The 12,504-nt window shown below is 31.2% G+C and overlaps 2 protein-coding genes across 51 annotated transcripts in view; one reads left to right on the top strand and one right to left on the bottom strand.

The window, feature by feature from the left end:
• Nucleotides 1–12,504, top strand: part of LOC127700020 (polycystic kidney disease protein 1-like 2) — a 59,220-nt gene that overhangs the window by 12,276 nt on the left and 34,440 nt on the right. The gene's annotated exons all lie outside the window — the stretch shown is intronic.
• Nucleotides 41–10,946, bottom strand: LOC127699992 (uncharacterized). Of its 50 annotated transcripts, none has more exons than XM_052203405.1 (7): nt 10,812–10,946; nt 1,235–4,458; nt 966–1,002; nt 855–928; nt 559–817; nt 374–447; nt 41–336 (listed from the first exon to the last, which is right to left on the bottom strand). In XM_052203405.1, the coding sequence occupies exon 2, from the start codon at nt 4,453–4,455 to the stop codon at nt 2,935–2,937; it is 1,521 nt and encodes a 506-aa protein (XP_052059365.1). In that variant the 5' UTR covers nt 4,456–4,458; nt 10,812–10,946; the 3' UTR covers nt 41–336; nt 374–447; nt 559–817; nt 855–928; nt 966–1,002; nt 1,235–2,934. The 50 variants fall into 50 exon arrangements, 49 of the variants coding, with proteins under 49 accessions (XP_052059365.1, XP_052059371.1, XP_052059358.1 ...); XM_052203411.1 differs by having other exon boundaries at nt 411–447; XM_052203398.1 differs by having other exon boundaries at nt 41–521; nt 559–632; nt 707–817.

Here is a 12,504-nt window from a genome sequence, read left to right as displayed (position 1 = left end):
CCTGTCCTGCCTTTTTTTTTTAAAAATTTCATCTTAGCCCCCCCCCCCCCCCCCCCCCCACCCAATATAAAAATCAAATGGTAGCTCCCTTATGCTATATTAACATAAAGCAAAAGTGCTCCAAAATTTATTTTGTTTGTAATTTTTTGGTTTGTGAATAGATCAATACAAATATGGTATATATTGATCTTGATCATTCTTTAATTTAATGTTTAAAAAGAGACAACTTCCTAGTTTCAAAGAAATCAGAGAAGAAAGCCTAGAGCACCTAAAGTTTGATATATGATTAGGTAGTGCACCTAAAGTTTAATAAGGGGATATGATTAAATAGTGCACCTAAAGTTTCATAAGGGAATATGATTAGATAGTGCACCTAAAGTTTAATAAGGGAATATGATTAGATAGTGCACCTAAAGTTTAATAAGGGAATATGATTAGATAGTGCACCTAAAGTTTAATAAGGGAATATGATTAGATAGTGCATCTAAAGTTTAATAAGGGAATATGATTAGAAAGTGCACCTAAAGTTTAATACGGGAATATGATTAGATAGTGCACCTAAAGTTTAATAAGGGAATATGATTAGATAGTGCACCTAAAGTTTAATAAGGGAATATGATTAGATAGTGCATCTAAAGTTTAATAAGGGAATATGATTAGAAAGTGCACCTAAAGTTTAATACGGGAATATGATTAGATAGTGCACCTAAAGTTTAATAAGGGAATATGATTAGATAGTGCACCTAAAGTTTAATAAGGGAATATGATTAGATAATGCGCCTAAAGTTTAATTAGGGGATTTGATTAGATAGTGCACCTAAAGTTTAATATGGGGATATGATAAGATAATGTACCTAAAGTTTAATAAGGGAATATGATTAGAAAGTGCACCTAAAGTTTTATAAGGGAATATGATTAGAAAGTGCACCTAAAGTTTAATTAGGGGATCTGATTAGATAGTGCACCTAAAGTTTAATATGGGGATATGATTAGATAGTGTACCTAAAGTTTAATATGGGGATATGATTGGATAGCTATATATAGTGCACCTAAAGTTTAATATGGGAATTTGATTAGATAGTGCACCTAAAGTTTAATAAGGGAATATGATTAGAAAGTGCACCTAAAATTTAATAAGGGAATATGATTAGAAAGTGCACCTAAAGTTTAATAAGGGAATATGATTAGAAAGTGCACCTAAAGTTTAATTAGGGGATCTGATTAGATAGTGCACCTAAAGTTTAATATGGGGATATGATTAGATAGTGTACCTAAAGTTTAATATGGGGATATGATTGGATAGCTATATATAGTGCACCTAAAGTTTAATATGGGAATTTGATTAGATAGTGCACCTAAAGTTTAATATGGGAATATGATTAGATAGTGCACCTAAAGTTTAATAATGGGATATGATTAGATAGTGCACCTAAAGTTTAATAAGGGGATATGATTAGATAGTGCACCTAAAGTTTAATATGGGGATGATGAGTAACTATCATATTTATTTTTACTGATACTATAATAAATACATTTTCTCTTTCAAGTTTTCCATAAATATTTTTATGATTATTTCTTATGCCCTATATATATAGAGCTGAAGGTTTAAGTTTAAAAAATTATCGTAAATACATATTTGATTTTTTTATAAAGATTGTCCTTTTTCCATAAATAATTATTTAAAAAAGTATCTTATTAAATCTATAATTCTAGATATTTCTTCAATCAGAAGTACAATGTATAAAGATATGTGATTGAACATTAGCTAACTTGACCATACTAAAAACACAAACATCTATTCACTTGCCTACATTTCTCTCACATTCAAACACTAAACCAATATCATCACTTAGGAATATAAGGATTTGTGATGTGAATATTAATTAGACAGTAACCCAACAACACAATAAAACATACATCTATACACTTGCCTACTTTTCCTCTCACATTCAAACTCCAAACCAATATCTCAACTTAGAAATATAAGGATAAGTAATGTAAATATTAATTAGACAGTAACCCAACAACACAATAAACACATACATCTACAAACTTCCCTACTGGTACATTACCTCTCACATTCAAACTTCACACCAAATATCACCACTTAGGTATATAAGGATATGTGATGCGAACATTAATTAGACAGTAACCAAACAACACAATAAAAAGATAGCTCCATACACATGCTTTCATTACTTCTCACATTCAAACTTCACAACAGATATCACCACTTAGGAATAAATAGTCCAGCAACACAATGAAAACACACATCTTCACACCTGCATACATTTACCCCCACATTCAAACTCCAAACCAATATCAACACTTAGGAATATAAGATATGAATATGAACATTAATTAGACAATTACCGGGTACCTAAGGACACAATAAAAACATGCATCTATACACTTGCCTACATTTCCTCTCTGCATTTAAACTTCACACAAAATATCTACACATTGGAATATAAGGATATTTGAATTGAACATTATTTACACAGTTACCCTAAATTGCAATAAAAATATACATTTAAATGCTTGCCTTCATTTCCTCTCACATTCAAACTTTACACCGCTATCAACACTTAGGAAAAATTATGATATGTGATGTGGACATTAGATAGTCAGTAACCCAACAACACAATAAAAACATTAATTAGATAGTTATCCAAAACTGTTTTGGTTCTTTAATATACATCCTTGGCTTTCAAATATTCAGCTTTGAGCATTCCTGATGATGGTAAATTCAGAAAAGTGCTTCAGAGGAATGAAATTTATAAAGTGTTTAAAAACATACATTTATACACTTGCCTACCATTTCTCCTACATTAAAACTTCACACCAAATATTACCACTTGTTACCAATATATTTGTATATTTCTGACAAAGTTTCCTAATCAGATAATATAATATGATTCCTTAGTGTGTATGTCATCCTGTAGATAAATTAAATTTTGTCAAGTATGTGCTATTGTAATCACAAATAAAACCTGAAGACTCATTATGTTTAAAACAAATACACTTTGGATTCTCCAGTCCGTCCTCTTTACTAATCAGTACTTTACTATTCTGTCCATCTTTTGATATTACTATTATTCTATTAGATCCATAGTCTGCTACAATAATGTTACCATAAGTATCTGTACAAAGTCCTAGTGGTCGTGATAAATCCTGTGTATATTGCCAGATCTGTTTACCTGATCCATCCACACAGTATACTGCTTTACCTATATAGTCACTATAGATTACTCTGTCATTACGGTAAACAAGGTGATTCAGGTATGATTTACTCTCAACTTGTATTGACTTCAGTGTATTTCCTTCCAAGTCTATAATACGGATTTCATCAGGATACAAACCTACAGCCAGAGAATTATTGTAGAATGATAAACCCCTGCATCCTTTGTCTAATTTGATAACTTTGGTAACTGTTTCATTCTCCATATTGAAGATCTCAATGGCTTTCTCACCAGGATAAGTTATGGCTATAGTATCCTGATTGATCTGTGTAACACTCCAGGGTTCACCAGGTATAGGTAGTTGTTTCTGTAGTTTGCCATCAGAAGTAAGTAGGTAAACATTACTATACCGTTCCACTACTATAACTCTTCCATCCATCAGACAAATCATTTCATTAATCACCTTCTCCATGTTGATCTCTATCTTTGTCTCAATATTCATGGTCATGTTGTTTATGTTGGATTGTTCTTGTGATTCTACTTGTGCTTTCCTCTTTACACTTGTTTCTCTATTCATGGCTACTTCTGTCTTTATAACAATGACTTCTCCTAAGGATTTTAATGATCCTAATTTAGTTAGTATTTTTTCTATGTCACCATTTTGCTTCATTTTGATGTCAAATTCTTTGACTCTTTCATCTTTTTCCAGATCTTCAACATATCTTTGACATTGATGTACTTGTTGTTCAATCTGATGTACGCCTAGAAAGGATTGTAGTTTAGAAGTATTTGTTATGACTGGTTGTAAATGTTCGTTGATTTCTTTCAAGGTTTTCTTTTCACCTTCAATTTCAGAAATGAAATCAGTTGTTTTTGATTTTTCCTGATTCCAAATAATATCTGTTTCTTGGCATAACTTTTTCTCCAGGTGGTCTAAATGTTTGTTTATTTCTTGTCTAATTCCTTTAATTGATTTCTTAATGCTACCAATTTGATTTTCTCCTGATTTTATGTTTTTGGATTTCTTGTTGATTAATGTTTCCAAAAAAGATAAAATAGAATTTATGTCCTTCTCTACAGATTCCTTTGATTTTTCAATCTTGGTTTTCTCCACTACACTTGATAAACTTTGTATTCCAGTACATTTTGAATGACTAGTGGAAATACATTTATCACAGCAAGGCATTAAATGACCGGGGCAGTACAAGTTGAGCTGTTGACCATGTTTGTCACATTCTGTTTTGATAGCTTGGCTAGGTTTACTGGATGCCATGACCTGACATATAAAAAAAATTATTTAACCTGCTTAGTACAGTCTACATGGGTCAATTAGACCTAAAAATGTAAAAATCATAAGTTTATGTTTTTGTTGGATTGTACCTGCTTCAAGATACAGTCCACTTGGGTCAGTTAGACCTAAACATGTAAAAATCAAAAGTTATCTAACTTGCTTGGTACAGTCCACGTGGGTCAGTTAGACCTAAACATGTAAAAATCACAAGTTGTCTAACTTGCTTGGTACAGTCCACTTGGGTCAGTTAGACCTAAACATGTAAAAATCAAAAGTTATCTAACTTGCTTGGTACAGTCCATGTGGGTCAGTTAGACCTAAACATGTAAAAATCACAAGTTATTTAACCTGCTTGATACAGTCTAAATGGGTCAGTTAGACCTAAACATGAACAAATCATAAGTTATTTATCCTGCTTGGTACAGTACATGGGTCAGTTAGACCTAAACATGTACAAATTATAAGTCATTTAACCAGCTTGGTACAGTACATGGGTCAGTTAGACCTAAACATGTACAAATTATAAGTCATTTAACCAGCTTGGTACAGTACATGGGTCAGTTAGACCTAAACATGTACAAATTATAAATCATTTAACCAGCTTGGTACAGTACATGGGTCAGTTAGACCTAAACATGTACAAATTATAAGTCATTTAACCAGCTTTGTACAGTACATGGGTCAGTTAGACCTAAACATGTACAAATTATAAGTCATTTAACCAGCTTGGTACAGTACATGGGTCAGTTAGACCTAAACATGAACAAATCATAAGTTATTTAACCTGCTTGGTACAGTACATGGGTCAGTTAGACCTAAACATGAACAAATCATAAGTTATTTAACCTGCTTGGTACAGTCCAAATAGGTCAGTTAGACCTTACATGTACAAATCATAAGTCATTTAACCAGCTTGGTACAGTACATGGGTCAGTTAGACCTAAACATGTACAAATTATAAGTCATTTAACCAGCTTGGTACAGTACATAGGTCAGTTAGACCTAAACATGTACAAATTATAAGTCATTTAACGGTTAACCAGCTTGGTACAGTCCACACATAGGTCAGTTAGTTAAATTATATTCTTTACACCTGATAATTGCTCTGAGAATCAGTTACTGTAGATAAGAATTCTAATGTGTAAATTACAAGATAATTAAGACTATTTACCTTGAATTAATGTCTTCATAATAATTAACTTTAGGTGAATGTAAAATTGTGAATGGAAAGCTTGTTCAGCTTTGGTTAGTGTCTTTGATCTCCGTCCAGCTTGGGTTAGTGTGTTTGATGCCTTAGGTAGCAATACACAGTTAGCCATGGTGAATTTTTTAAATATGAAAGTGTTTGTACAATAAAATTGATTTTTAGATAATTGAAGAATAATATAGCCTTCTTAGTGGGTTTATATGAACATTTATATTGTTTTTAGCATGTTTTATAGGCCATTTTTCTGTTTGACTGTCCGTATTTTCCTATCCGTACCGCCCATAGGTCCATAAATTATTGTAGTGTTTATCAACAAAGATTTTGCGCTCGATCTTTTCAATTCAATTTTATGGAAAAACGAGCAGAAATGCATATGATTTTTTTTGGACCTCTTGATAGATATATGTCTATGGATTCAGGAAAGGTATCACTGTAATTGATTGAAATTTTCCTTTGGACCAAATTTTGGAGACTTTTGTGACATGTTCACCCCCCTTTTATGCAATATTTTGTATCAAAGAAATGCAGATTGTTGCCATGATTACACCCAAAAGAGATTATATTTCACCATTATAACCATTAGAAATCAAATCTATAGAAGATTCTCGTTCTATAAATATACACATGCATAACACAAATATTATTTGTTAGAAAGGAAGGGAAAAAGGGTGTTTAAAAATTATGAGTGTCAATTTTCAGTTTTTTTCCTAACTGTGTATTGCTACCTTGATAATCGATTTAAATATATGCCTTTGGGGTATTTTTTGTTGTCAAATGAACTTGAAACTTGGTACACATTTTCATTATTATGTGATTCCAATCTTAATCGACTAGGATTGCCAGTTTTCCTACCTAAGGTCGATGGTTCTCTTGCTTCCTGAATTGTAGATCTTGTCTTGCTGATCATTTTTGCTAATTTAAGTTTCTATCTATCATAATTTTTAAGATATAAACCAAAAACTCAAAAAAATTGGTGATAAGCATCATCAAAGGGCAATAACTCTAATAAGGAGTAAATTGACGATTTCGACAATGGAATTTATTTGTAGAACTTATCTAGCTGATCATTTTTGCAGTTTAATGTTTCTCTGTATCTATTAAAGTTTTCAAGATAATAGGCAAAAATAAAAAAAAAATTGTCAATCAAGGGCAATAACTCCCGAAGTCATCTGACAATTTTGATGATATGGACAATTGGTAGAGCTCAACGTTCTGAACATTTTTGCTCCTGTCAGATTTTCTCTATTCATAACAAATTTCAAAATAATAGACAAAACTTGCATTTTTATCCCTATGTTCTATTTTTAGCCATGGCCGCCATATTGATTGGTAGGCAGGGTCATCGGACACATTTATTAAACTAGATACCCCAATCATGATTGGCGATGACTTTCGTTTAATTTGGCCCAGTAGTTTCAGAGGAGAAGATTTTTGTAAAAGTTAAAGGACGACGACAGACGACGGATGCCAAGTGATGAGAACACTAAAAAGGACTAAAAATTGAAACCAAACAGGACATTGAATCAGAGCTATGCATAAGGGAGATAGATTTCTAATTTAAAAAGAATTCCATAATTTAATAAAGGCAAATTTTAGTAAAACAATATCTGTATTTTCATGCCAGTATCAATGTAATGGTTACTGGGCTGGTGATACCCCTGAGAAATAGGCCTAGTTGTAATAATAATATTTACAGTACCAAATTTACTGCAAAAGATGCACATTATGACAAATAAGCTAGTCCAAACCAGTTACAAATCTGAAAGAGCTGAATCTTTTAAAAAAAAAGCAGGACTAAAGTTAAACCAAATTACCAGTAAGGTTTTGACCCATTAGTGGTTCACTGAAAATGGCATGGTGAGCATGGTGTTCAATGGATACTTATATATTCTTGTTGAATTGTGTAATCACCCACATTTCCTGGCATCTGAAAAAGATTCACTTGACATTGGCCTCATTTTAATGGCCTTAGATTTTCTAGCTTTTTAGTGCCTTTTATGTTGGAATATGTGGTATGGGATTTGCTCATTGTTGAAGGCCTTAAGGTGACCTATTGTTGTTAGCTTCTATGTCATTTGATATCTGGTGGAGAGATGTCTCATTGGAAATTAATCATACAACATCTTATTTTTATAAATCCATTTCTCAGTTACTATATATGTGAAATATCAGTTTACTATAATTGGTCAATAGAATTATGGTAAGGTGCAAATAAATGTCTGGTTCAGCTGACCTTGACCTCATTTTAAGTTTTCATTAGTCAATGTTAACTGTTTGTTATATCTGTAGAAATATCTTAATCTCAAAGACTTTTAGTATGAGCCAGTCTTAAACAGTAAATCAAATGTGATATTGAAGTGTGTCCACTCTCGTTTTAGTATTGCCATACAATAAAAGTTTTAGCAGGAAATTTGATGAATATTATTATTCCTCTAGACATGACATTTCAAATGTATCCACTCTTGTATTAGTAATGTTTTACGAATAGGGTAATTGTAGGAGTATTGGGAAATTATCTTACTAGAAGATCTTGTATTAGTATTGTCTTACGAAAAGGGTAATTGTAGGAGTATTGGGGAATTATCTTACTAGAAGATCTTGTATTAGTATTGTCTTACGAATAGGGTAATTGTAGGAGTATTGGTGAATTATCTTACTAGAAGATCTTGTATTAGTATTGTCTTACGAAAAGGGTAATTGTAGGAGTATTGGGGAATTATCTTACTAGAAGATCTTGTATTAGTATTGTCTTACGAAAAGGGTAATTGTAGGAGTATTGGGAAATTATCTTACTAGAAGATCTTGTATTAGTATTGTCTTACGAAAAGGGTAATTGTAGGAGTATTGGGGAATTATCTTACTAGAAGATCTTGTATTAGTATTGTCTTACGAATAGGGTAATTGTAGGAGTATTGGGGAATTATCTTACTAGAAGATCTTGTATTAGTATTGTCTTACGAATAGGGTAATTGTAGGAGTATTGGGGAATTATCTTACTAGAAGATCTTGTATTAGTATTGTCTTACGAATAGGGTAATTGTAGGAGTATTGGGGAATTATCTTACTAGAAGATCTTGTATTAGTATTGTCTTACGAAAAGGGTAATTGTAGGAGTATTGGGGAATTATCTTACTAGAAGATCTTGTATTAGTATTGTCTTACGAAAAGGGTAATTGTAGGAGTATTGGGGAATTATCTTACTAGAAGATCTTGTATTAGTATTGTCTTACGAAAAGGGTAATTGTAGGAGTATTGGGGAATTATCTTACTAGAAGATCTTGTATTAGTATTGTCTTACGAAAAGGGTAATTGTAGGAGTATTGGGAAATTATCTTACTAGAAGATCTTGTATTAGTATTGTCTTACGAAAAGGGTAATTGTAGGAGTATTGGGAAATTATCTTACTAGAAGATCTTGTATTAGTATTGTCTTACGAATAGGGTAATTGTAGGAGTATTGGGGAATTATCTTACTAGAAGATCTTGTATTAGTATTGTCTTACGAAAAGGGTAATTGTAGGAGTATTGGGGAATTATCTTACTAGAAGATCTTGTATTAGTATTGTCTTACGAATAGGGTAATTGTAGGAGTATTGGGGAATTATCTTACTAGAAGATCTTGTATTAGTATTGTCTTACGAAAAGGGTAATTGTAGGAGTATTGGGAAATTATCTTACTAGAAGATCTTGTATTAGTATTGTCTTACGAATAGGGTAATTGTAGGAGTATTGGGGAATTATCTTACTAGAAGATCTTGTATTAGTATTGTCTTACGAAAAGGGTAATTGTAGGAGTATTGGGGAATTATCTTACTAGAAGATCTTGTATTAGTATTGTCTTACGAAAAGGGTAATTGTAGGAGTATTGGGGAATTATCTTACTAGAAGATCTTGTATTAGTATTGTCTTACGAATAGGGTAATTGTAGGAGTATTGGGGAATTATCTTACTAGAAGATCTTGTATTAGTATTGTCTTACGAAAAGGGTAATTGTAGGAGTATTGGGAAATTATCTTACTAGAAGATCTTGTATTAGTATTGTCTTACGAATAGGGTAATTGTAGGAGTATTGGGGAATTATCTTACTAGAAGATCTTGTATTAGTATTGTCTTACGAAAAGGGTAATTGTAGGAGTATTGGGGAATTATCTTACTAGAAGATCTTGTATTAGTATTGTCTTACGAATAGGGTAATTGTAGGAGTATTGGGGAATTATCTTACTAGAAGATCTTGTATTAGTATTGTCTTACGAAAAGGGTAATTGTAGGAGTATTGGGAAATTATCTTACTAGAAGATCTTGTATTAGTATTGTCTTACGAATAGGGTAATTGTAGGAGTATTGGGGAATTATCTTACTAGAAGATCTTGTATTAGTATTGTCTTACGAATTGGGTAATTGTAGGAGTATTGGGGAATTATCTTACTAGAAGATCTTGTATTAGTATTGTCTTACGAAAAGGGTAATTGTAGGAGTATTGGGGAATTATCTTACTAGAAGATCTTGTATTAGTATTGTCTTACGAAAAGGGTAATTGTAGGAGTATTGGGGAATTATCTTACTAGAAGATCTTGTATTAGTATTGTCTTACGAAAAGGGTAATTGTAGGAGTATTGGGGAATTATCTTACGAGAAGATCTTGTATTAGTATTGTCTTACGAATAGGGTAATTGTAGGAGTATTGGGGAATTATCTTACTAGAAGATCTTGTATTAGTATTGTCTTACGAAAAGGGTAATTGTAGGAGTATTGGGGAATTATCTTACTAGAAGATCTTGTATTAGTATTGTCTTACGAATAGGGTAATTGTAGGAGTATTGGGGAATTATCTTACTAGAAGATCTTGTATTAGTATTGTCTTACGAATAGGGTAATTGTAGGAGTATTGGGGAATTATCTTACTAGAAGATCTTGTATTAGTATTGTCTTACGAAAAAGGTAAGTGTAGGAGTATTGGGGAATTATCTTACTAGAAGAGATATCTATTGTCTGAGTATTCCTTAAATTAAAAGTGAAATAATTGTTATAGGAATATTACCCCTTATTTTACTATGTACAATATTCTCCAATAAGATTACATTAACAATATTAGTTTTACAAACATATACCCAAAATAAAAGTATAAAGTGTACCTCTTGATTTTAGGTAAATATCACTTCATCTGTATAGTTTTCTACTCTACTTTAATTCTTCTCTGTCATTTTCCCAAAATTTTGTTTGTACCAGGAAGTTTATTAAGACATGTTTATACATGATCTATGTAACCAGTAAACATTTAAATGACTGATAATACCTCTAGATATGATATCTTATAATAATCTTAGTTTAAAAATAGATTTAAAAGTATTTTTTTTTGCTTTACAATAAAAGTTCAAAATTTTTCTATTCTGTTTTTGTATTTAAATACATTTGTAATTTCTATTTTTTTTTTTTTTTTTAATACAAATGTTCAATGTTTAATTTATAATATTAACTTGAATACTTTCACGTATAGGCGGAAACAGCAAATTTAATTAGCATTGCAAGAACTATGAAAAGGTCATGGTTAGATGAAACTACAATATTGATAATATGACTGGAACTATTTATTGACTATTTATAGGAGTAACTACCTTTAAATGATGACTTTTGACCTATCATAGTCTCTCATCTATAAAAAAATATACAAGCAAAAACTGAACTTAAAGGGGCACTAGCTACGAGATATATAAAAAATCTAAAGTACGATTTTTTGTTTGTTCAATCATTAATGAAAGTGAAATAGTGAAATAATATATTGCTTTCAGCAGCCAGAATGGTTCAATTTTGTCAAAATAAGCTTAGAAACATTGATGATGAATTATTCACTTGCAAGTGAATAATTCGACCTCATTGAATCCGTATTTATGTGAACTTCAATTTAACCCCTTAGCTAGAGATTGTTACCGCATGCATTGTGCGTGTTCAATTATTTAAAGGAAAAGAATGTCAACATTGAAAGTGAAACAAAGGTAAATCATTTAATTGACTGATTCGATCCACAAAAAAACATTCTTATACAGGTAAAAACGATGATTAACATATATTTTTAATCTATAATATGAAATTAAACAGACCTAGAAAAATCCAAATGCACAAGTCTGATATCTGTTTATATCTATATTTATGTTTATATCGCTTATATGGCAATCGGAGGTCTTCAGAGGCCAACTCGACATTGACAGTTAATTAGATAGGGTCTAGACTAAAATACACACGAAACGAAGCTACATATTATTGAGCCCATGCCCGGTATATTGTTTATTTTAGACTTTTTATAATTTGGATAAATGTTTTACATTGTTATAAATCAAATATGAGAATTTGAGTCAAATCGGTAAACATGAATTTGACAGCTAGTGCCCCTTTAAGTTGATATCCCTATATCATGTATATAATTTTTTTTTAAATATTTTGACGTAACTGCATAATTATCTTGACAACTGAAATAGAAAGATATTTTGACTAGTAAAAGAATTAGTAGTACAGGATCTATAAAAGTGCATTTTATGACTGAAATCTAGTTTCTTTTTTCAACAAAAGTTGAAAAGTGTCTGCTTTTCAGTTTTTTAATTGATTTCATTAAAGCTGTATTATAATTGTGAATTCTACTAATTTTTGTTTTTATATGCAATCAAACTTTTAAGTTTGAACAAATAATACCTAAGAAGCATATGATAAAATGCAAAAAACAAAGCAAACATAATTAAATTATGAGTCTCCTGTCATTAAAAAGTTGTTTAATTGACCAATATGTTTCCCTAATACTGCAAGGCTATTGTAAAATGTCCTCATGGAAAGTTGGCA

Source organism: Mytilus californianus, unplaced genomic scaffold (genome assembly GCF_021869535.1).
Source record: "Mytilus californianus isolate M0D057914Y unplaced genomic scaffold, xbMytCali1.0.p SCAF_46, whole genome shotgun sequence".
NCBI lineage: Eukaryota > Metazoa > Mollusca > Bivalvia > Mytilida > Mytilidae > Mytilus > Mytilus californianus.
Note: the sequence above shows the minus strand (reverse complement) of the source record. Positions and strands in the feature narration are given on the sequence as shown.

Excerpts from the sequence above, each read along its gene's own strand:
- LOC127699992 (XM_052203399.1), bottom strand. The coding sequence starts at position 4,455 with ATGGCATCCAGTAAACCTAGCCAAGCTATCAAAACAGAATGTGACAAA.